We start from the raw sequence: 25,386 nt of genomic DNA, 5'->3' as shown, positions 1-25,386 counted from the left end.
AATAGTTCATCGATCAAATGTATTTCAACCTTGTCCTAGATGAAATAGTTCAATTGTCACTGTTATTAACGATTGATCTGCTAATGAAATACGGGAGGCGTATAAAGTTAGTGGTAGGTCAATCTAATTTTAAACAGGTATACACCAGTATTGCAGCAATTCAGCAAAATCTCATCATTTTGAAAAGTATCAAACTTCAGTGCGATGCATATGATATAAAATCGGGAATTTGATAAAAACTTGATGACCATATTATGTTTTGGGAAAAAGTGTACACACAAATATTTAAATACTGGACTGAATCTCGTGACACGTTTATAGCGGATTATGGCGATTGCAACGCGGTATGGAACAGTTTATGGCCAGGAAGTCCAGGTATGGAAAGACGTGCATTACTTTTGAGGTTCAGCTTGCAGAAATCTGCCATTATATGTGTGTTATCATGACGATGAGTTTTTTTAACTAACGATTTGATCAATATTTTTTTTTTATTTAATAATTCGTGCCAAAGCATATGTGTGACGTCTACCTGTCCATATGTACATAACCCAAACCTGGTGAATTGATTTACTTCTATTGATGTTTAATGGAATTACTTTTTATTTTAACACTATAAGTATCTTGGAAAAGGGGAAATTGCTTTTGATTTGCCGTTTTATACCTGGCATATATACTTTTGGATAAACATCCAGACTAAAACTATTTTATAGTTGTTCATGGAATATTTTCATAATGGGCTACAGTGACACTTACGCTGAATAGCAATGTAATATATATTTTCAAATGACAATAACAACTTTAAGTTAAGGTCTTTTGGATTATCATATTTATACATTGGGCGATCACTTTGGGACTCAAACTAGTTTTACAGTGTTTCGTGGTAGCTGTGACATAAATGAAGAGTACGTCATAGTGTAATATTTATTTTTCGTTTACTATTACCTTATTTTTTGCACTGCCTTTACATGGATCAGACTATCTATCATCTTGAAAAATACTTGCCTATTTTTTAATAGCCACGGCATTGAAATTTGGATCATGTGTCTATGTTTAACAACAATTTTTGATATTGACCTTTGACGACCTTTACCATAACCTGAACTATTTTCTTAGTTGCTAAGATACAGCATTAAAATTGACGGTACAATTTTGAAGCACCACTTTGATAACATTGAATGTGACATTTCGGCTTACTTTCTTATTTGTATTAAGGCTATATAGAAAAAAGAAATTTGTATACTGAATACAGTGTACGTATATCATTATTTTCCTTCGATAACATTGGCAGTGACCTTTTGACATTTTCATTTTTGATGATAAAACGTTGAATATTGACTGTTTGGTTTGCAAACTAATTACAATATCGTCCTTGGCGGTGACCTTTTGACCTACTTTCTATTTTTTGGCAAAACAGCAATAAGAAGGAATGAGACTCAGGTCATGTCAACTAGTAAAAAGCCACAGCAATTTTGGCCAGTTTTATACAATGTTCATATTCGAGTCTTGATGGTCTTTTTGAAGGGTTTTTTTTCAACCGACCTAAAACAATTGGTATTCAATAGAAGTTTTTCTAGTGGGTGCCATTTGTCTTACAGTTAAGTTGAAGGGATAAGCGGGCAGAATGTTTTCAGAACTCTGTGAATTTCGAGGTGGGGGTTATGGTGAGGGATGTTATATTTAAGATACTCGTATAATCTACGGTATGAAACTGATGGAGAAAGGCAATGTGTATTTTCCCGTGGAGCATACCCCAACCATCCTCTCCGACGAGTCACTTCGCCCAGTTCACCCTACTCAATAATATCTTAATAAAAAAAAGGATATCGCTCGCCAAAACAAGGTTTACTGCTATAAGTCGTGAAGAGTTATCATTTTATTTATAGTTATATCTTCTACAAAGGATTGAATAGCTCATATACCGAATGGAGGTGTCGATTTGACAATTATCTGATTGGATGCATTCAATTGGGAAGATCTCCCTTCGTACAAAGTAGCGCTTACAAAATCAGTCTAACAAAAAATATACTTTACAAACGTTGAGATGTAATCGATATGATATTTGGTGCTTCCATGCATATGTCATCGTATTGTGCATGTACATAATTTAGCCATTTAGCAAAAGCCCTCTCCTCAGTGAAGATTTGATAAATACAATATAGATTTCAAAATAGTCTGATGTTCACAAAACCTATGTATTCTTAACTTCTTTAATACTGCGTTTCTTTCCTCAAACGAGAATCCTTTTAATGAGGTTTATCAAGCATTCAAGCGACCTTTTAATGCAATATGATAAAATCAACACAGAAAATCGAAACTAATTTATTCGATAGCTCTTTGATCGAAATATTTGAATATTATTGCTCGTTTCCACTTAAAACGCGAATAGTTGACATGATATTAGATGATGTACGTGAAGTTAGCGGCCTAGCGGCCTAGCGGCCTAACGGCGTGAAGTTAGCGGCCAAGCGGCCTAGCGGCCTAGCGGCGTGAAGTTGGCGGCCTAGCGGCCTAGCGGCCTAATTATTTTTTCTATGTCCAAGCAATTGTTAATGCGTTTTTTTTTAAAAAACAATGATAAATCAAGGTTTTTTATTCATATAGTTACATAGCGGCCTTAAATTGTTATCTATTCAGAATATCTTTCTTTATCTTTTATTCTAAAACAATTTTAAATTAACTGTTTTATGCACATAATATCACTCTGAAGCGTTTTTTCAACTTTTTTTCAAAAAAGTCGATCGAGCACTTCAGCGGCCTAGCGGCCTAGCGGCCTGGCGGCCTAGCGGCCTAGCGGCCTAAAATGGTATCCTATTTCAAAGCATGAATGCATGCATTTTCTTCTAAAACAATGACATCTTAGCTATTTTTATGCACAAATTAACACTTTGAAGCTATTAGCGATTATCAACATTTTTTTTTTAAAGCGTCAATTAAGCAGTCAGCTTTTTCAAATTATTAAACATGCCTGATCTTCTAAAACAATGATATATTTACTGTTTTTATGCACAAATTATCACTCTAAAGCGTTTTTTTTTTTTTTTTTTTTTTTTTTTAAAGTTGATCGAGCACTTCAGCGGCCTAGCGGCCTAGCGGCGTGAAGTTAGCGGCCTGGCGGCCTAGCGGCCTAGCGGCCTAAAATTGTTTCCTATTTCAAACCATGTATACATGCATTTTCTTCTAAAACAATGACATATTAACTGTTTTTATGCACAAATTAACACTTTGAAGCTATTAGCGATTATCTACAGGTTTTTTTTTCAAAAGTGTCGATAAAGCAGTCAGCTATTTCAAAGCATTAAACATGCCTATTCTTCTAAAACAATGATGTATTTACTGTTTTTATGCACAAATTATCACTCTGAAGCGTTTTTCAATTCTTTTCCAAAAATGTCGATCGGGCACTTCAGCGGCCTAGCGGCCTAGCGGCGTGAAGTTAGCGGCCTGGCGGCCTAGCGGCCTAGCGGCCTTAAATGGTTTCCTATTTCAAAGCATGTTTACATGCATTTTCTTCTTAAACAATGACATATTAACTGTTTGAATGCACAAATTAACACTTTGAAGCTATTAGCGATAATCAACATATTTTTTTTCTTTCAAAAAAGTCGATTGAGCAGTCATCTATTTCAAAGCATTAAACATGGCTGATCTTCTAAAACAATGATGTATTTGCTTTTTTTATGCACAAATTATCACTCTAAAGCGTTTTGTTTTTTGTTTTGTTTTTTTTTTTCAAAAAAATTTGATCGAGCACTTCAGCGGCCTAGCGGCCTAGCGGCCTAGCGGCGTGAAGTTAGCGGCCTAGCGGCCTAGCGGCCTGGCGGCCTAAAATGCTCTCCTATTTCAAAGCATGTATACATGCATTTCTTCTAAAAAAATGATATGTTAACTGTTTTTATGCACAGACTATCACTCTGAGGCGATTATCAACATATTTTTGAGAAGGATAGGCATGTTCACATGCTTTGAAAAGCTGACTGCTTGTTGACTTTTTGAAAAAAAGGTTGATAATCGCCTCAGAGTGATAGTGTTTGCTTAAAACAGATAATATATCATTGTTTTAGAAAACAATGCGTGTATACATGCTTTGAAATAGGATACCATTTTAGGCCGCTAGGCCGCCAGGCCGCTAACTTCACGCCGCTAGGCCGCTAGGCCGCTGAAGTGCTCGATCGACTTTTTGAAAAAAAGTTGAAAAACGCTTCAGAGTGATATTATGTGCCTAAAAACAGTAAATACATCATTGTTTTAGAAGAACAGGCATGTTTATGCTTTGAAATAGCTGACTGCTTTATCGACACTTTTGAAAAAAAACCTGTTGATAATCGCTAATAGCTTCAAAGTGTTAATTTGTGCATAAAAACAGTTAATATATCATTGTTTAAAAGAAAATGCATGTATACATGGTTTGAAATAGGAAACAATTTTAGGCCGCTAGGCCGCTAGGCCGCCAGGCCGCTAACTTCACGCCGCTAGGCCGCTAGGCCGCTGAAGTGCTCGATCAACTTTTTTGAAAAAAACAAAAAACGCTTTAGAGTGATAATTTGTGCATAAAAACAGCAAATACATCATTGTTTTAGAAGATCAGCCATGTTTAATGCTTTGAAATAGCTGACTGCTCAATCGACTTTTTGAAAAAAAAATATGTTGATTATCGCTAATAGCTTCAAAGTGTTAATTTGTGCATCCAAACAGTTAATATGTCATTGTTTAAGAAGAAAATGCATGTATACATGCTTTGCAATAGGAAACCATTTTAGGCCGCTAGGCCGCTAGGCCGCCAGGCCGCTAACTTCACGCCGCTAGGCCGCTAGGCCGCTAGGCCGCTGAATTGCTCGATCGACTTTTTTGGAAAAGAATTGAAAAAAACTTCAGAGTGATAATTTGTGCATAAAAACAGTAAATATATCATTGTTTTAGAAAAACAGGCATGTTTAATGCTTTGAAATAGCTGACTGCTTTATCGACACTTTTGAAAAATAAACTGTTGATAATCGCTAATAGCTTCAAAGTGTTAATTTGTGCATAAAACAGTTAATATGTCATTGTTTTAGATGAAAATGCATGTATACATGGTTTGAAATAGGAAACCATTTTAGGCCGCTAGGCCGCTAGGCCGCTAACTTCACGCCGCTAGGCCGCTAGGCCGCTAGGCCGCTGAATTGCTCGATCGACTTTTTTGGAAAAGAATTGAAAAACGCTTCAGAGTGATAATTTGTGCATAAAAACAGTAAATACATCATTGTTTTAGAAGAACAGGCATGTTTAATGCTTTGAAATAGCTGACTGCTTTATCGACACTTTTGAAAAAAACTGTTGATAATCGCTAATAGCTTCAAAGTGTTAATTTGTGCATAAAACAGTTAATATCTCATTGTTTTAGAAGAAAATGCATGTATACATGGTTTGAAATAGGAAAAATTTTTAGACCGCTAGGCCGCTAGGCCGCTAGGCCGCTAGGCCGCCAGGCCGTTAACTTCACGCCGCTAGACCGCTAGGCCGCTGAAGTGCTCGATCAACCTTTTTTGAAAAAATAAAATAAAAAAACGCTTTACAGTGATAATTTGTGCATAAAACAGTAAATATATCATTGTTTTAGAAGATCAGGCATGTGTAATGCTTTGAAATAGCTGACTGCTTAATCGACGCTTTAAAAAAAAAATGTTGATAATCGCTAATAGCTTCAAAGTGTTAATTTGTGCATAAAAACAGCTAATATGTCATTGTTTTAGAAGAAAATGCATGTATACATGGTTTGAAATAGGATACCATTTTAGGCCGCTAGGCCGCCAGGCCGCCAACTTCACGCCGCTAGGCCGCTAGGCCGCTAGGCCGCTAAAGTGCTTGATCGACTTTTTTGAAAAAAAGTTGAAAAACGCTTCAGAGTGATAATTTGTGCATAAAACAGTTAATTTTAAATTGTTTTAGAATAAAAGGTAAAGAAAAATATTCTGAATAAATAACAATTTAAGGCCGCTATGTAACTATATGAATAAAAAACCTTGATTTATCATTGTTTTAAAAAAAACGCATTAACAGTTGCTTGGACATAGAAAAAATAATTAGGCCGCCAGGCCGCTAGGCCGCTAGGCCGCCAACTTCACGCCGCTAGGCCGCTAGGCCGCCAGGCCGCTAACTTCACGCCGCTAGGCCGCTAGGCCGCTAGGCCGCTAACTTCACGCCGCTAGGCCGCTAGGCCGCTAGGCCGCTAACTTCACGTACATTATTAGATGAAAGTTATCTTATCAAAACATTAGACTTCAAATTTTAATGGATTTGATCTTTACCAATTATTTGTTCACGTGCGTATTGATCACGACCTTGCATCATTGAAAGTGACATGTTATGTATGTAAAACAAAAAGTGGCCTATGTTTTGTGTGGCATGTTTGCTAGATGATTGAGCGAAAGGTTCAATGACAGAAAAGTTGACAATACAACAATCGAAGAGGATAATTGCAAACCTAATATTGCATTGGCAAAGTACTCCGTAAACGTATTGTAGTATGACAGTAGAGCAGTGGACTCAAATTGCATTGTGTTTCATATAGTGCGATAATTAGAAAATGGATTGTTTAAATAACACAGGAACTCATTTTCTGTCGAGCGATGCCAATCTTCGCAAAATTCGGGCTGTTTTATATAATATATGTGGGGAAGTAATGTACAGCTGACTTAAAATGCAGTCTCGTATTGCTTCTTTAAAGATGCCGTCGTCATGGAACGAGTATATATCGCTGGTACTGACGGACAGTGGCTTCGTGACGAATAGCGCCATCTACGGCACGGCGGGGCGGAAGTGGGCCTCGACTCCCGGATATGGCGTTACCTGTGATGAAATAAAAACTCTTGTGTTTGGATTCATCGATCCATCAAAACTATGGAAGGACGGTGTTCGGGTCGGAGGACGGACATTCACATGCACACGTGCGGAGAGCGGTCTGATCGTGTGCCGAGAAAGCACCGAGGGGACGGGATGTGTCGTGTTCCGGTGTAATAAGTGTCTAGTGATAGCTACTCACGAGGAAGGTGCACACCCAGGTGGGTGTTATAATGTGGTGACTAAACTAGGGGAATATTTAAAAGAGCAAGGTATATAGCGTATATAATTCAATTATATGTAATGTTATATATATACAGTGTATTGTTTCGTGAACAGCAAGGGCATGTGCCATGTGTGATATGTTGTGTTATAAAAGTCACGTATATATATTATGTTTTGTTATACAAATACATGTAACGTTTAGCTTGTGTTCAAGTATTTGAATAAGATTAATTGTTTTAAGTATGATATTGCCTTTTTAATGCATTGTTACTTATTTAATACTCGTATTGTTGGTGAACAAAATATATTAAAGAGAGAAATCGTATGGCATGCGTCAATGTTATTGTGCACACAGTCAAGATTACGAAATGCAAATATAATAATATTATTATGTTTGCACAATACTTAAAAAGTAAATAGTTTGATTAGCTTCAACGCATAACGATAAAGTTTTTTTTCTAAATCGAAGTACAACAAATATTGCACAGATTGGCTAAAAGCAATTTCATTTCCTATAAATGAAAATGAGCTTCTACATTAACGTTTAAATCTATATATATAAATTTACTTACGGTAAGTCACTCGCGTTGGCACAATATGGCACGAGAGCGTGGTGTTGTGTTGTTGGGGGAACTTATCAAAGTTGAACAGTACGTGTACAGAAGAGCTGGCTGTAACACATAACCCTTACTGTTTAATATTTAGACAAACTGTCTGCGTGCTTCTTTAATATAATTACGAGTATTGTATATGATTTAACATAGAAGACGCATAGTATCCTAAAATACCCATTAACTGGACTCAACATATGGTCATAAACATTTCAAGTAAGTTATCGTTAAGAAGGAGCATTATGTTGAACAGTACGTGTACAGAAGAGCTGGCTGTAACACATAACCCTTACTGTTTAATATTTAGACAAACTGTCGGCGTGCTTCTTTAATATAATTACGAGTATTGTATATGATTTAACATAGAGGACGCATAGTATCCTAAAATACCCATTAACTGGACTCAACATATGGTCATAAACATTTCAAGTAAGTTATCGTTAAGAAGGAGCATTATGTGCTCAAGATAATTTAGTTGTTTATATCTACGGATAAAATGGCGGAAATGAAAGAGTTCGACTTGTTGTGTGCCAGACCAGACAAGTTTCATATTTCGCTTTATACCGAGAAGAGATATTGAACACCACTATTTCTGGATGAATCGGCTCTACAAACATGGTCTACATAATGAGAGCCCGCTCGTTAGATCGAAGTTAGCTGTCAACGGAAATTAATGTGGTTTGATTTCTTTTTGTTTATCTTTATATGCATGTATTTAATTTTATTTCAACCATTAATTCGTAGTTTTAAAATGATACGATTTTTTTTTCAGAAAAAAAGGTAAAAAGACTATTCCATCAACGTGTAGTTTATAAATCTACAAGTTATGTAAAAATTAAACATCATCAATATGTCATAATGATAAAATAAATCAGTTAATGAATGATGGATGGCTGATTCGTTACGCATGTAATTAGGTAATTTGAAAGTAAGCTTAATACATAGTATTCTTTCTCGCAGACACTGCTCATACAGACTCCGTGGCGCAACGGTAGCGCGTCTGACTCCAGATCAGAAGGTTGCGTGTTCGAATCACGTCGGGGTCAAACTTTTTTGCAATGATCGGAAGCACCTTAATGAAAATAACTGACGTACAACTTGTATATGTATTAGATACAGTACGTGATATAAATAACGAACCTACGTTGTTTGTAACGTTACATTTGGTTGCTGTAAAAGAAAATGGTACAAAAAAACAACACACTTTTAGAGTTGTTGTTTTTTTATCTGAAGCTAGATGTATTTTGCTTCTTGCAGTAATAGTTCCCTTGAAAGAGACCATTTTGTACAGAGAAATGCCAGCTACGGTCTGTAGTTCCAATTCTTTTGATTTATTTGTAATGTTTGTGTTATTTTTGTATATACTCTTTTTTACAACTAAGATATAAAAATATTTATTAGCCTTTAAATGACTATGCTTGCATTTTTACGAATCAATATAAATTGTAAAATATTTTACTTTTATATTCAGTCAGGTTATAATTATCATTTAAAGTCCATGCTCGATTCGACTCCGATATTCCCTTAAAGACAATTGGAAGTATAGACAACAAAATACAGGGTGAGGAATCACATGACTTCAACGGGGTTCTCACATGGGTCACCACGGGTAAAAACTGATGTAAACATACAACTAAATGATGTTATATTCTAAATAGATTATTTTAAAAGTCAAGATATGAAAATAGTTCTTAACCTATTTAAACTTTCCTTTTTTCTGCTCCTACCCTTGTGAAACATATTAGATTTGCGTGTATTTTTACAAATCAATCCTTGGCCAAAATGTCAACTTGACGGATTTTGTAGAACGATGCAACGCTGTGTACGTCGTGCTTCTTTGTTTTGCATGCATTTCTTAGTACATATGATGAGTAAAATTTAAGAAGTCAGACATTCGTTCAAAAGTTAGTTTTGTTCATTAGTTTCATAAAACGAATTATTTGTAAATTGTCTTTTATTTCCACCATTGAAAATCGAGTATTCAAGAAATGCTTTTAATAACGTGAACTTCCTCTCAGCTAAATAAAGCAAACTATGTTAGATAGGTATGCTTTGCCTCCTGCTGGAAACAAATATTGGCACACTGGTCCATGGGAATGTTCTGCATACGGCATTCGGCTTTGTTCAAAAGCTGCACACGAGAATGCTTTTGGATATCGGAAAAGTATTTGTGTGTTTTTTTTCCAGGAAAAATTAGACAATAAGAAAGTTGTTTCAATTTGGCACTGTGTTTTTTTCTGACATTAATGTTTCAATGACCCTTAGCTGTTGCAATCTAGCCAATAACGAAAAGCAATAACTGGGTCATGCTCAAATGGCTTTCTTTATTGTATATATCTGTTGCTTCAACTGTATTTAGTACAAGAAAGGCAATGGATCGAATTTATATATCAAAGCGTGGTTTCATCTTAAGGAGCTATGACGAATGATTGTCATGATTATAGACTCTGCTACTAATGAGTTGATGAAAGATAAAAGAAATACTCATTAAAACACTGTTTGGCATGTCAACATTGGTAATACGGATATTCAAAAAGAACTATTCACCCCCTGAGAGTCTTTAAATCCGTTCATCAATTGATAACGGCAATATATGTTTACCATATGTATGGTGTATGATTAGAGGGATAATTGGAATATAATCCTGTCTATCTGACTGAGGAACATCGTAGAAGTTGACCTTGCCAGGGTAATAGGTCGAAATGCCGTCACAGTAATCGAGGGATTTGCAGTTGAATCCATAGTAATTGATACATAGCTGAACGCACTGGTCGGCACTGTAGATGTGTGGTATATGGTGTCGGACCTTGAGAGTATCCTGGTTCCGGTAAAACCATCTGGTTGTCGGCTGAGTATTTCACTGAAACAAGCATAGGAGCACCAAACGTTATGGAAATGAAGAAGTGTCGATGTTTCTTTACCAATTTGTATCATGTCCCTGTAAAAGGTATCCTCGGATGAAAAAAAAAATCAGTTGGACCTCCATAAAAAAATTGGGAACATGTTTATAAAAACAAAAAATGAAGGTGTGGAAAACATGTAACCTGTATACAGTTTTGATTGGAATGAAAGAATGAGTAGGTTCAAGCCAAATTACTATCATGAAGAAGGCGGCAATTTCTTCTAAATGTTCCGGGAAAAAAGTACGGAAAAGAATTGAAAGCTCAAATAAAAATGTTATAAAAGTTCTAAACATGATTAAAAAAATCAATTTAGATTCCTACTTGAGTACAGATCGCACAATGATTTATTGACGACAGCGCTTGGATTCGTGTTGGGATGAAACTCATGGTGTCGATACAGTGCGAGGAGTTGCAAACCCAGCTTTGCTCAGAGAGATAGGATGTTAACTTCTTCATCGAGACCTCTGAAACAGACAGAACATGAATATGCGTAAAATGTAGAAGACTTAAATGGCTGCTGGTTGCAGTATTTGTCATTAACGATTCAGAACAGTTAGAGTTGCAAAGCTCTTACTTAATCTGGACAATACTAATTGTTGTAACTGGAAACAGGATGCCAAAACAAACACTGATCTACAAAACTAACATGTTCAGAAAATAAGCTAAATATTTATAATCATTAAAATTACTGTTAAAAGCGAGCTTCGTGCATTGTTTATTATATGTCATTTAATTGAAGGTAAGACCCAATCAATATATGTGCACGGCTGTAGTATAACAAATGATCACATTTCAATAATTTCATCTGAAATTGTTTGAGCACTTTATCGAAAATAACTTACGTGATAATAATTGGCGCTGTGCATTTTGCCTAAAATTCTCGTCAATTGATCCCGCTGTTAACTTCACCAGCTGGACATATTTGTAACTGTTTTTACAATGCGTTGTGGTCGTAATAAATAGTAAAACAGTACAATAAATGAAATGTCTATAAAGTTACCCTGATTTCAAATTTTAAAATCGCGTTTACTTCATCCCATTTGCACCCTGGTGTTCCATGGCTGATCGTGTAAGAGTGAAATGGGGTTTTGATGTTTCATAATAAAAATAATATAAAGAAACCTTCTGTTTGGGGCGGGGAGGGGGAGTTTGTTAAAGGAAGAGCTATTTGAATAAAGATATGTGCAAACAAATAATATTCGATTGAACAATAAAACATTACCTTGCAATATTTGAAACAGGTTTTGTATACTCGCATGTGTATGTGTCTTTGGCCGGTGGCCTTTAGCAAATACATATTGAACTTGTATAGGAAGCGATTAATAATGTCAGTCCGCTGTGGGTATTGTATAATGAAAGGAAATCTTTAATGTTTCCTAGGGCATATTTACCTTTTATTAAATCGGCCTTACTTCTTTGTTGTATTTCGTTTACATCACTATAAAATTGTTTACATATTTCATACGCGTTCTTTGTAGTTCTAAAGGAATCAGATCCTTTCTGATAATTATATTAACGAATACAAAAATTCTTTAAATCTTAAAATCTACAAAAAAAACAAACATGAAAGAGTATGCTGAAGTCTTGGATATAAAGGCTAATAAGAGTTTGCGATAAATCTCAAAGAAATGGTCTAAACATTTGAATGAAACATATTGTTAAAAGATTCGGCAGGTTTTAATTAAGTTCAGTTCGGTATGTGAATGCATCAAGTGGTAAAAGAATAAAGTGAAAAATAATGAAATGGATAACTCGCTCAATACATTTGATAGGAAAAGAACAAATTTGTAATTTAATGAAACATTTGCCGCATACATTATTCAAATGACTTAATGAGTTTAGAAATAATTGGATGATATGATTAAAAGCAAACACATACCGCTTGTGAAAGGTCTGACTTACAAGGAAAGGTATGCATACTAATACTTTGGACAGAGAAACTTTTGAACTTTCCTTCAACACCGGATTATTACCTTTGTCTACGTAACATTTTTTAACAATGTTTTAATGCAATTAAGATATTTAAAAACGTAATTAACGGTGTTTATTGTGATTGATTTATAATTGAAGATGATGATGATGATGATGAAAATGAGGAAGATTGAGCCTATTTTGGAAGTTAAAAAACATGAAGAGGAAATAATTGTAAGTATTGAAATTTCCTTAAAAATATATTTTTATACAATTATCCACTCTTTACAAATGCAGTTGCAGGATAAAGAGATTTTATCAGGTGTTTGTTTGCAGATAAACTGTTCAATCATCATAATTGGCAGTGTTCATTAATAGACTGTTAATAAATGATTTTAGAAGCGATAAGTATTCATCTCGGCCTATCTTATCGCCTGAAAGGTAGACTACTAGTGTTTGATCATTTAAGTGTTAGAAGTAAACACAGATAACTCTCTTGAGCTCCTGTAGATAAATGGAACTTTAATCATGTTCTTCTAGCCTTTGGCGTCAGTGCAAAATTACAAAGTCCTCTTTTAGATGTTAAAAGGCGCCTGAAGATATTTAGGTGTGCATTTTATATTTCAAAACTGTTCACTTTGCATAATGTGTAGAAAAACATTATTTAATTTCCGGAGATATGAAACCGTATTTTGAGTGGATATATCAATCACGTGATACTAAGTAGCCAGTGCAGTAGGATGTTATAAATGGGTACCATTGAACAGGTATTATCTTACGTAATTTATATGTTTCAAGTAAATTTGTTTCTAAATGTTATTTAATGCTAGATTTTTTTGCGTATATATGTTGTACAATATAGTTATGGGGAGAAGGGATTATTCATGAATTAGCGTAAACATAAATGGATTACATTGAAATGTATCCGCACGAAAGATATCGAATGGTTAAGCGCCGCCTACTTGTTACCGTTCCGATATGAAAGTTAATGTTTAAACGAAAGCACACTCTAACGTGGTACAATTATATTTAACGCGGAAGGACAGTTTAAAGTGAAAAGAGATCTTAAAAACTAGTACTTTTCTCTCTTTTTTTGAAGTGGTTTTCCAGTCTGACTTTCCATAAGGGTAAACACCAGTAATAAGACCACATTAGTTTGTGTTATAAACATGTACGTACTTTAGATTACACCGATAAGATATATGAGATGGTTTAAGCAAGAACTAGGAACAGAAATGTTATCTGGAAATAATGCATAACCAACAAAAGTCGTAAGTCAGACCTGATTCAAACACGTGTGTGTTGCAACCTTCTGGTCTGGGCCATTTTTCAATAAGATATTTATATAAGATAGACGTAAACCTTACGCTGCTTATGAGTGCTCGAGGACATCCGTAAAACTACGTGAACAATATGTACGTTAAATTGAATAACGATATTTCTATTGATACGCAAAAAAAAAACACAATTAATACTCCATCTTATTTTGAACTATATTCCACGATTTTTAAATTTTACTTCTATAGACCTATTTAAAAGGAAAATAAAGAAATCATACTTATTGTTTACGTCCATTTCCCCTATTTGGCACTAAAGCGGAAGACATATTGGAGCATGTTCAACAAATAACAAAATGTTATGGCTCCAACGAACTGACAATAAAGCAATGAGCACTAAGGTATCTGTTTATGCTATTAATGAAGGTGACAATATTTCTAGATTTTATTTCTGCAATTCTATCGAAATTGTTCAAAATAAACCCAAAAAAAATATCACCATTAAGATTAAGAAAACGTGTTGCTTGCATGTAAACATTACAATAAAAGTGTGACCCCGACGTGATACGAACACGCAACCTTCTGATCTGGAGTCAGACGCGCTACCGTTGCGCCACGGAGTCGACGTAGTCTAATTTTATATAAATGTATCAACATTGAAAGATAGCGTGGGACGTGGCAACCGTTGATATTATTGATCAAAATTGCCAGAAGATGGTCAATATAAAAGCCAGACGATGAAAGTGAATATAAATAATTATTGACTATTGGTTTTACATATTATGGTGTGCAAAGGGGTTGAGCAAATTTTATGAAGGTTTATTTGTTGTGCAAAAATGTTTCGACCAATCAAATTTTCTAATCCACTCTTGCATTGTTTATTGTAGCAACTTCAAGTTGCTTCTCAAGCGTGAGAGTGATCTAGTGGTATAGGTGTCCGCCTCTCACCCATGAGGTTCAGGGTTCGATCCCCACCAGGAGTACTTTCACATGGCTTCTCTAAAGAAATGCACAGTACTGATTTCCGCCTCAGTAGCTTATTTTTTGGAAATTTAATGTTACTAGTATCATTGACAATAAACCTGTTGTGACCTTTCTTAAAATCATTGTTTATAAGTCCATCCACAAAATATTCATTAATCATGCAATAGAAAAATACGTACCTGATACTGGTAGCTATAAATGAGGGAAGATAAGAAACAAGCTAATCTAAAACCAGTAGGTAACGTATTGTTAGAACACTGAATTTGGCACAGAAAAACTCATATGCAAACAACATACTGGTATCTACTAATCTAGAAAGCATTTATCTTCACGTTGGCACAACAATTGTTAAAATCCTCTCATATAATATATTTTCAAATAAATATTAACAAAACAGCAAAATTTCAAAACGACTTCCACGTGTCGTTATGACCTATCCAAATTGCGTCACCCGATGGACCCACGTATTCGCTATCTTATTTAGCCTGCGCTGGGTACCGGCGGGTTATGTACTTCCTTTACCCGCGGATATTTGAATTATGCTTCCAAACGTGCGCTAAATAAAATAGAGAATGCATGGCTCAATCGTTTCAACAAAATGTATTTTATTGCTTTTACTCAAACGTATGCAAAAACAATTCATACAGCTAAACATGGAGAACATTTTATTTGCTTTTTTTTATATAGCAAACAAGGAAATGGGGGGAAATTCTTTTAGAAAAAAAAGAAAATAATTTTAGGGACAAACTGGCTGTCTTAAAATGTATTATATATCTTATAGTTATGAAAGAAAGGCCCATTTTTGCAAATGAACGTTAAGTTTATTTGTCATAATAGCTATTTCACTTTCAATATTGATTCGAATATATAGATAGCTTTTTCAAACTTGCGGAAGTGAAGAATATTTCTCTGTTGTTGTTCTTTAACAAAAATGTAGTATTTTAGGAGTATTACTATAAAGTTAATGCAGCTATAATTTCATTCAACGTTTATTCATAATATTTATTTATTTTTAAATTCAGTTCAATTCGAATACTTTTCGAGTGGAGAAAACGCTTCAAGTTATTCCACAGGTCTTGTATGCAATAGCACTCCCAGAACATATAGTTTATCGTTTCCTCAAAACTGGAACGCAAGTTGCATAAACTAGAATTGGATAATTTGCATTTAAATAGATATTTGTTTGTTGGTAAAGTTCTGTTGAATAAATTAGATTGAAGGGCTCGTTGTCGATTGTTTATATATAAGGCAGTGTTTAAACTTCCTTCCAATTAAGTGTTTCGATGAAATAGTTTTATTTAAAAATTATTAATTTGAATATGTTTGTATACAGAAACTGTGTATTTATTTTTTTTATTTATTTATATTTTTGGGCTGGGGTGTGTATTTTTTTAACATCGAATTTTGTTCAGCCGGAACTGTAATATTTTTATCTCAGTTTTCATGTATTGTGGTATTATTGATAAGTTGTAGGTACTTTAAATCGTCACCATTGGGGATTTCATATAGAAGTTGCATGTTATTAAATGAATAGAATTTCTTACAGAATATCTAAAGTCGAAGATATTTTAGAGATAGAGTAATGCGATAACAAAGTAAAAACATATTACTTAACTCGATACAGCGCTACGAGGGTACCTGTGCTTTAAAAAATGAGAGAGAGGGTACCTGTGATATCAAAAATCAATAACAAAGAGGTATCCCGTGCCGCTGCAAAACCGAAAGTAGGGTGTTTTATGAATTTACCACATATTTTAGACTATTAATTGCCATTTGTATGAATATGATATATAAATGAATACATTTAATATCTACGGGGTGTACATAATCAAACCAGTGGTTCATTTAAGCCCGCAGAACATGCAGAGGTGGTGGGCGAGGCAAGACATATCGATATTGTGTAGCTTATTGTGGAGTTGCAGTATGGGCACATTATAAAAAAAAGACATAGCTATAACATTCTAGTGTTCCGTGGTATACTTTTTTTCACATGACATACCTCCTTTCATCAGTTGAATGAACATTTACTGGTTTGTTGTCCATCGCCGATTTGTTTTCAGCAGAGAATGACCGGTGTATGTGCAAAAGGGTACCGTTTCAGTAGATTTCGCAAAGAGGGTACCGATATGGATATGCACCGTGTTTTATCTAGTATTTTTTTTTATTCTATTTGCTATGGTCTTTGTTGCGATTTTGTATTCTATATTTAGAAGACTAATCGGGCGCCAATTTGAAAGTTGTTCGTGATCATTACCTGGCTTTAGTATATGGGAAATTAAACCTTGTTTTTGCAGTTCAGTAAGTAATTGAGTTTAAAATGAATAGTTAATATATAGATTCCACAAAATGAAATTAAGAATATCACAGAATGCTTTATAAAATTTGACTTTTAATCCATCAGAACTAGGGCTTTTATTTACATTTATTATGTTCACTTAAAAAAACCTTCAGATTTTTTTTCTCGTTGCTTAATTTTCTCGAGGGACTTTCAAAGAAATATATATCACTATTTTCTTGTTATTGTTTTTTGTATAGAATTTTGTAAAAACTTTTTTGTTCTCTTAAAATATCATTTAAGTCCGTTACAGTATGAATTGATTTAAGCATTGTTATTGTTTTCTGTTCGGAATTGCGTTTTTCAAGATTAGCAAAATATCGACTGTTTCGCTTATTAAATTTTTGATGTCGTTAAACTATCTAATTCTTGGATCAGCATGTCCAACCATCCTATCCGACAGCTTGCTTGACCCACTTCAACAAACAAACATCATTTTTTTACGAAAAGAATCACGTTTGGAAAACAACGTTAACTGCCACATCTTGACACATACATTTTCATACATTAGAGGTTAGGTAATGGCAAATCTAACATTGTTGTGCACATAGCATCATTGCTCTGGTGTACGAGAATGCACTCATAATGAGTGTCATTTCATTTCATTTACAATTTCATTTCATTTATAATTATATTTAATAAGTTAACTTACGATAGTTTTTGAACTAGGATTGAATGGCTCAAATACCGGGTGGAGGTGTCGATTTGTCAATTATCAGATATATACATTCAATTAGGAAGATTAAGTTAAACAAAAATATACTTAGCAAAAATTGAAATGTAATCGATATAATATTTGGCGCTTTCATGCGGATGCAATCATATTGAACGTTCAATAATTCAGCCATTTAGTAAAAGCCCTCTCACCAGTGAAGATTTTATTAATGCAGTACTGATATCAAACTATTCTGATGTTCAAAAAAAAACGATGTATTCTTAACTTCCTTAATACTGTTTTTCTTCCCTTAAACCAGATTCCTTTTAATAAGGTTTATCAAACATTCAAGCGACCTTTTAATGCAATATGATTTATTCAACACAGAAAATCGAAACTGATTTATTCGACAGCTCCCCGATCCAAATATTTGAATATTTTATTGCTCGTTTTCTATTAAAACGCGATCGAATACTTGACATGATATTGGATGAATGTTATCTTATCAGAACATAAGACGATCTTCAAATTTTAATGGATTTGATCTCTACCTATTATTTGTTCACGTGTGTATTGATCATGACATGGCATCATCGATAATAACATGTTATATTTTAAAACAAAAGTGCCCTTTGCTTTGTGTGGCATAAGTGTTAGATAACTGGACGAAAGGTTCAGTGACACAGAGAAAAGAACGCGACAATACAACAATCGAAGAGGATAATTGCAAAACTAATATTGCACTGGCATAATACTCCGTAAACGCATTGAAGTTTGTCAGTAAAGAACTGGACTTACATTTCAAAGTGTTTCAAATAAGGCGATAATTAGAAAATGGATTATTAAAATAAGACAGGAACCCATTTTCACCTTTGAGCGGTGCCAACCTACAATACTCAAAATATGGGCTGTTTTATAGTAAACACATTGTGTTTGTAAACATTTCACATCTGAATTAAAATGCAGTCTCGTATTGCTTCTTTAAAGATGCCGTCGTCATGGAACGAGTATATATCGCTCGTACTGACGGACAGTGGCTTCGTGACGAATAGCGCCATCTACGGCACGGAGGGGCGGAAGTGGGCCTCAACTCCCGGATATGGCGTTACCAGTGACGAAATAAAAACTCTTGTGTTTGGATTCATCGATCCATCAAAACTATGGAAGGACGGTGTTCGGGTCGGAGGACGGACGTTCACATGCACACGTGCGGAGAGCGGTCTGATCGTGGGCCGAGAAAGCACGGAGGGCGCGGGATGTGTCGTGTTCCGGTGTAATAAGTGTCTAGTGATAGCTACGCACGAGGAAGGTGCACACCCAGGCGGCTGTTATAATGTGGTGACTAAACTAGGGGAATATTTAAAGGAGCAAGGTATATAGCGTATAAAGTTGAATTATGATTTATGCTATAGGTTGTTTGGTGTACAGCAAGGGCAGGTGCCGTGTGTGATACTGATTGTTATAATAATACACGTACATATATATTAAGTTTTGTAATACAGATACAATTAGCTTGTGTTCACGAAATTGAATAAGGGCAATTATGTTAAGTGTGATTATGCCTTGTTCATGAATTGTTGTTTATATAACGTTCGCTTTGTTGGTTAAATTAAGCTTCCATTAAAGAGAGAAATCGTATGGCATGCGTCATGTTTATTGTGCACACAGTTGCATTACGAAATGCAAATATACGAGTGGTAATATTATAATAATTATTATGTTTGCACAATTCTTAAAAAGTAAATAGTTTGATTAGCTTCAACGCATAACGATAGTGTTTATCTAAATGTAATTACAGCAAATATTACAGAGATCGGCTAAAAGCAAATTTATTTAAAGTACATGAAAATGAGATTCTACAGAAGGGTATCGTTTAGTTTAAACATTATCAATTTACAACGATTGTGATGAAAGTTATATTAACTTATGCAAAGTCACTCAATTGGCACACTTTTGCGCGAGAGTATAATCTTGTGTTTTGGGTGTAAACGGAGGACTATTAACTTTACTTGAAAAATGTTGAGAACAATGTATGTATGTTTAGGATTCAAAAGAGCATTATCTGCTCCAGCTCATTTAGTTATTTGTTTCCACGGCTTAGCTGGAAGGAATGAAACAGATTATAGTGTTGCCGTCTGTGCCATCCCAACAAACCTGATAGTGTCGCAGTAAAGACTAAGATCTTTAATGAAACAGTTATATACCTAGCACCGATGTTATACCGAGTAGTCACGGATATTAACAGTACTACTTCTTGATGAAACGGCTCCCTTGGCTCAGTATAACAAACATGGGCTACAAAAAGGACGTGCGGTCTAAGCGTGCTGTCAGCGTAAAATTAATTTTTCTGATGTGTGTTGTTTTTTCTTACTGTTTATACGGCGGCATATAGATGGAATATGTTTTTTCTCGCTAAAACGAATCCATTATCTCGCTAAAACGACTTCTGTATCTCTCTAAAACGACTTCTGTATCTCGCTTAAACGACTTCTGTATCTCGCTGAAACGACTGCTGTATCTCGCTAAAACTCGCTAAAGCGACTTCTGTATCTCGCTAAAACGACTTCTGTTTCTCTCTTAAAACGACTTCTGTATTTCGCTAAAACGACTTCTGTATCTCTCTAAAACGACTTCTGTTTCTCGCTAAAACGTCTTCTGTATGTATCTCTAAAACGACTTTTGTATCTCGCTAAAACGACTGCTGTATCTCACGAAAACGACTTATGTATCTCGCTTAAACGACTTCTGTATCTCTCTAAAACGACTTCTGTATCTCGCTAAGACGACTTCTGTATCTCGCTAAAACGACTTTCGCATCTCGCTTTAACGACCTATGTATCTCGCTAAAACGACTTCTGTTTCTCTCTAAAACGACTTCTGTATCTCGCTAAAACGACTTTTATATCTCTCTAAAACGACTTCTGTATCTCGCTAAAACGACTTCTGTATCTCTTTTAAAAGACTTCTGTATCTCGCTAAAACGACTTCTGCATCTCGCTAGAACGACTTCTTAAAATGACTTCTGTATCTCGCGAGAACGACTTCTTAAAACGACTTCTGTATCTCGCTAAAACGACTTCTGTATCTCGCTAAAAATACTTTTGTATCTCGCTAAAACGACTTCTGTATCTCGCTTAAAGTACGTCTGTATCTCTCTAAAACGACTTCTGTATCGACTTCTGTATCTCTCAAAAAACGACTTCTGTATCCCTCTTAAACGACTTCTGTATCTCTGTATCTAAAAGAAACCAGAATGGCGTTTTAATAATTTTTTAACAAATTACTAAGTCGTTTTAACGAAATACTTAGTCGTTTTAAGGAGTACTTTAATTTATTTTAACGAGATGAGCAAGTCGTTTAAAGGAATACATTAAGTCGTTTTAACGAGAAACGCAAGTCGTTTAAAGGAATATTTTAAATCATTTTAACGAGATAAGCAAGTCGTTTAATTACATTTAGTCATTTTAACGAGATACGCAAGTCGTTTAAAGGAATATTTTAAGTCATTTTAACGAGATAAGCAAGTCGTTTAATTACATTAAGTCATTTTGACGAGATACGTAAGTCATTTAAAGGAATATATTAAGTCGTTTAACGAGATACGTAAGTCATTTTAACGAGATAAAAAATTAACACATTTGTCACCTTTTTATTTATCAAATTGATTTTGATTTAAACTTTGAGTTCTTACAAAAAAGGGTTATAACATCAAATCATTTATAATATGTCATAATGGTACAATGACACGGTTTATGGATGGTAATAATTCGGTGTACGTGTAGCTAGGTATTGTTGATACATTACATGCATTGTCATATAGCATGAACATGGCGACTCCGTGGCGCAACGGTAGCGCGTCTGACTCCAGATCAGAAGGTTGCGTGTTCAAATCACGTCTGGGTCATACTTTTCGCAGAGTAACATTATTTCAATAATAACAGAATAATGTTTATGTTTTCTATTTCATTTCATTTTATGCCAAACATAAAATATTTATTATCTTAACCTTAAGTAAAGACAAACAAAGGAACACAATATAGGTGTGCCAACAAGCGGGGTATTTTATTTTGTATATTCTGACAATTCAATAACATTCACACAGGCACTGATTCCCTGAATAGCCATAACATGGTGAATGGCTCAATGTTCCTATACACAGTGATGAATGCTTCTGCATTGTAGTAATGTCCGGAATCAATGCCACTCACAGCCCTCTACACGAATAAACTCCCATTCGTACGTTGGTAACACACACAATACCAAACTGAAAAATAAATATGCGTTAATAACACAGAAACAATCATCTATTTGTATATCATTTTTTGTAATCAATAAAACACGCTACTAGTGTACAATGACACGATCCTCTCCGTACCCCACTTGCTTATCGAATGATTTCCCAAATCAGTACATAACCCGATACTTGTAATTTCCTCGAGGAAAATGTAAAACTTATATAAACTACAGTACCCTACAAAATCTACCTCACAACCGAATTTTACATTATCAATTCCGATAATAAATACATTTATGTTTTCTATTTCATTTCATTTTATGCCAAACATAAAATATTTATTATCTTAACCTTAAGTAAAGACAAACAAAGGAACACAATATAGGTGTGCCAACAAGCGGGGTATTTTATCGACAGTAAAAGAACGGGTGCGTAAACAACAGTCAAAAGTATATCAATGAATGAAATATACCTAAATTGTATAACAATTCATGTAATCTATAAACCAAGATTAAGAGATACAAATTTCTTAGTGTCATCCGATTCCCTGACATAACGATCTTTTGCATTTTCAGATTTCCATCTGCCATGCCTTTTGAACAATCGTTCAGGGACACCCCCATTAGCAGCCGCCGTAGCACCCCCTGAACGGAAAGAATGAAGCCCATACTTTTCAGGGTTCATGCCCATAAATTTGATTTTTTCCCAACAAAATTTCCCTGGCTCTACTATACGACATGGGTTTTACACCCGATAATACACATCTTTTTGATTTTTGGCAACACATGATATTTCTAAAAATATATTCTGTGGAACTTTCCTCAATACCAACTGTTATAAGATATTTTTCCAAATATGATACTGGACACAACAATGAGTTTGTTCTCGTTATTGTCACCGTTTCACCATGACGTAGTTGATCTGTTTTGCTTTTACTTATGAATATTTTAACACAATCTTCAAGAATGGATAAATCTGATCTTTTTATAGAAACCAGTTCATTAAATCTTAAAAAACCTGAAAAACTTATTAGACACATAGTTACAAAACGAATGTCAACCAATGCCTCTGAACTTCCAAAATGGTGTACAATACATTTCGTATCTTCTACAGAAAATGCACATTTTTGAACGACAGGTCTAGAATTTTCTCTTATGAGACCATTTTAGCAAACGTAACTAAATCGGAAGAACACGGATCTTCAAAACCTGCAATTTTATGTGCCCAGGAAATTCCAAAAACAATAGCATCTGCAATGCATAAAATAATCCTCGCACTCAGAGTACGACTTCGCAAGTATCTGATACAAGCGGAACTGTCCAAGGGACTAAACATATTATGTTATACTTCGCACACAGTGTACGAACCTCATTTACATCAGATGTAAATGGTATAAGAAACACACATTTTCAAATAATATCTTTACGTAAGTTATTTTAAAATAACTACGAAATACGATGCTAAAAACCTTATTTTCTCATCTCATTCTCATTTCTCATTGCAATATAAGCACCACATGCAAAACCACTAGCATCGCTAAAGACTTTCAACACATCAATGGATGTATCTTTACTCAAAAACCTACAATTGATGTGGTCAATACGATCCATCCAGAACTCAAATTCTGACACACACAAATTGTCAGACGATATAGCAATCCGTCGATCCCAAGAGGGCCTAGACGTAATTTCTACATACAGAAATCTAGTCATGGGTCTAGCGAGATTACCAATAACAGGCATCATGGAAACAATTTTCCCAGTACATTTTGCGAGCTCTCTTGCGCTCACCATAGGCAAGTAACCCGTTACACGGGACAAAACCGTTTTTAAATCTGCAATTCTCCTATCAGGAATACAAATACAAAATTGTGCACTGTCCCAGAGTTAAATTTCCTTTTACACTTATGCCTGAAACTGGACTATACTTGTCTAAACAATGCCTATCAATGTCATTTTCACCCAAACAGTCACTATCATCATGAAAATACTTATCATTGTTTAGGCCCTCCGATGCCGCTATCTCGTTTGACAGACGACCCGCCGTCCAGCTCGCACTCCCGCCGGAAGTGTCCTTTCCGTCCGCAACCGAAACAGATGGCGTTGGTGTTGGCGTTGGACCTCGCTTGGTAAGGATGGTAGGGGCGAAAAAGCTGCTGTCTATCCCTACCCATGACCATGGATGTCGCTCGATTGGAGAACGCAGGACTGGAGAAGTAGCCTTGGCCGGAAGTCGCTGACGTCACGGTGGCCGTTGGCGGTGGACCAGCGCGGCGAGAAAATGAAGCAAAGCTTGTTCTCCCTGGCCACGTGGCATGCCAGCTCCTCCTTCCTGTGTCGCTACGACCGGCCTCCGACTCCTTCCTCATAACACTGCCTTCTGTTTCCGTCCCCCCAAACATAGCCTAGCAGTGGCTTATTAAATTAAATAGCAATATTAAGTATTTAATTTCTAAATTTCCAATGTCCAAAAAAATAAATAGTGTTCACAATAATAAAACACGCTACTAGTGTACAATGACACGATCCTCTCCGTACCCCACTTGCTTATCGAATGATTTCCCAAATCAGTACATAACCCGATACTTGTAATTTCCTCGAGGAAAATGTAAAACTTATATAAACTACAGTACCCTACAAAATCTACCTCACAACCGAATTTTACATTATCAATTCCGATAATAAATACATACAACTTAGACAACAGCCGCAATTTTAGGACTATGTGACAGAATGCAAAAAAAAAATATATATACGGACCTTGTATACTAGATCCCGCGATAGATACCAGTATTTTGCAAGGGATGCAAACGACGTTGTGTAGTTTCTGATTAATATCATTTATAATATGTGTGTGATTTCCAATACATTAAATAAATAGAATCTTTAAATCGTAACGTATGTTTGTATCTTTTTTAAAAGTCAGGTAAGAATTTTGATATGAAATCCATTCATTATTTGGACCTCCTCCCCCCCCCCCCCCCCCCCCCTCCCCCGATATTGTGACATTATCAGCGTTGGCAGTGAAAAACATTTGAAAAAAATCTAGCACCTCTGATTGGCTAAAAATATAGGGCAAACACTAAATACAGTAACTGTTGGTTTCAACATATTTATTTTGAAGTCAAATGTTGCAACATATAACAGATGAACATAGGCAATGATGGGATTGCAAGATAAATAAAACATCTGTATTGACCCCTGTACACATTCGTCAGTGGGATTTACAACATGAGAACAGTGTATATCAACAGCAATGTTTGCTTATCAAAATACGCTACTTAAATCAGTTGTAAGTGTACAGGAAATATCAAACAAATGTGTTCCAGACCTTTATTAGTTTCATTGTATATATATATATTAAAAACAACAATATCACAGAATAAAACAATAATTGCACAAATTATATGTCTGCCCATCTCTTTGTGGTTTGGAC

The 25,386-nt window shown here is 35.1% G+C and overlaps 2 protein-coding genes and 3 non-coding genes across 6 annotated transcripts; 4 read left to right on the top strand and 1 right to left on the bottom strand.

Annotated features, from left to right (window-relative positions):
* Positions 1-6,676: 6,676 nt before the first annotated feature.
* On the top strand, positions 6,677-7,146 carry LOC128215034 (profilin-like). The gene has a single exon (XM_052921766.1). It carries the CDS (start codon positions 6,677-6,679, stop codon positions 7,094-7,096), a length of 420 nt encoding a protein of 139 aa, XP_052777726.1. The 3' UTR covers positions 7,097-7,146.
* A 1,480-nt stretch (positions 7,147-8,626) lies between these two features.
* Trnaw-cca (transfer RNA tryptophan (anticodon CCA)) lies at positions 8,627-8,698 on the top strand. Its single transcript has one exon. It is a non-coding gene; the product is annotated as a tRNA-Trp (tRNA).
* Positions 8,699-13,215: 4,517 nt separating this feature from the next.
* On the top strand, positions 13,216-22,722 carry LOC128214607 (profilin-1A-like). Of its 2 annotated transcripts, none has more exons than XM_052921170.1 (2): positions 13,216-13,233; positions 18,705-19,344. In XM_052921170.1, the coding sequence occupies exons 1-2, from the start codon at positions 13,216-13,218 to the stop codon at positions 19,095-19,097; spliced, it is 411 nt and encodes a 136-aa protein (XP_052777130.1). In that variant the 3' UTR covers positions 19,098-19,344. The 2 variants fall into 2 exon arrangements, with proteins under 2 accessions (XP_052777130.1, XP_052777129.1); XM_052921169.1 differs by lacking the exon at positions 13,216-13,233 and adding an exon at positions 22,527-22,722 and having other exon boundaries at positions 18,139-19,089.
* Positions 14,295-14,366, bottom strand: Trnaw-cca (transfer RNA tryptophan (anticodon CCA)). The gene has a single exon. It is a non-coding gene; the product is annotated as a tRNA-Trp (tRNA).
* On the top strand, positions 21,550-21,621 carry Trnaw-cca (transfer RNA tryptophan (anticodon CCA)). The gene has a single exon. It is a non-coding gene; the product is annotated as a tRNA-Trp (tRNA).
* Positions 22,723-25,386: the final 2,664 nt, after the last annotated feature.

This window comes from Mya arenaria, chromosome 13 (assembly GCF_026914265.1).
Source record: "Mya arenaria isolate MELC-2E11 chromosome 13, ASM2691426v1".
Lineage (NCBI taxonomy): Eukaryota > Metazoa > Mollusca > Bivalvia > Myida > Myidae > Mya > Mya arenaria.
This window is presented reverse-complemented; position numbering and strand designations above follow the sequence as displayed.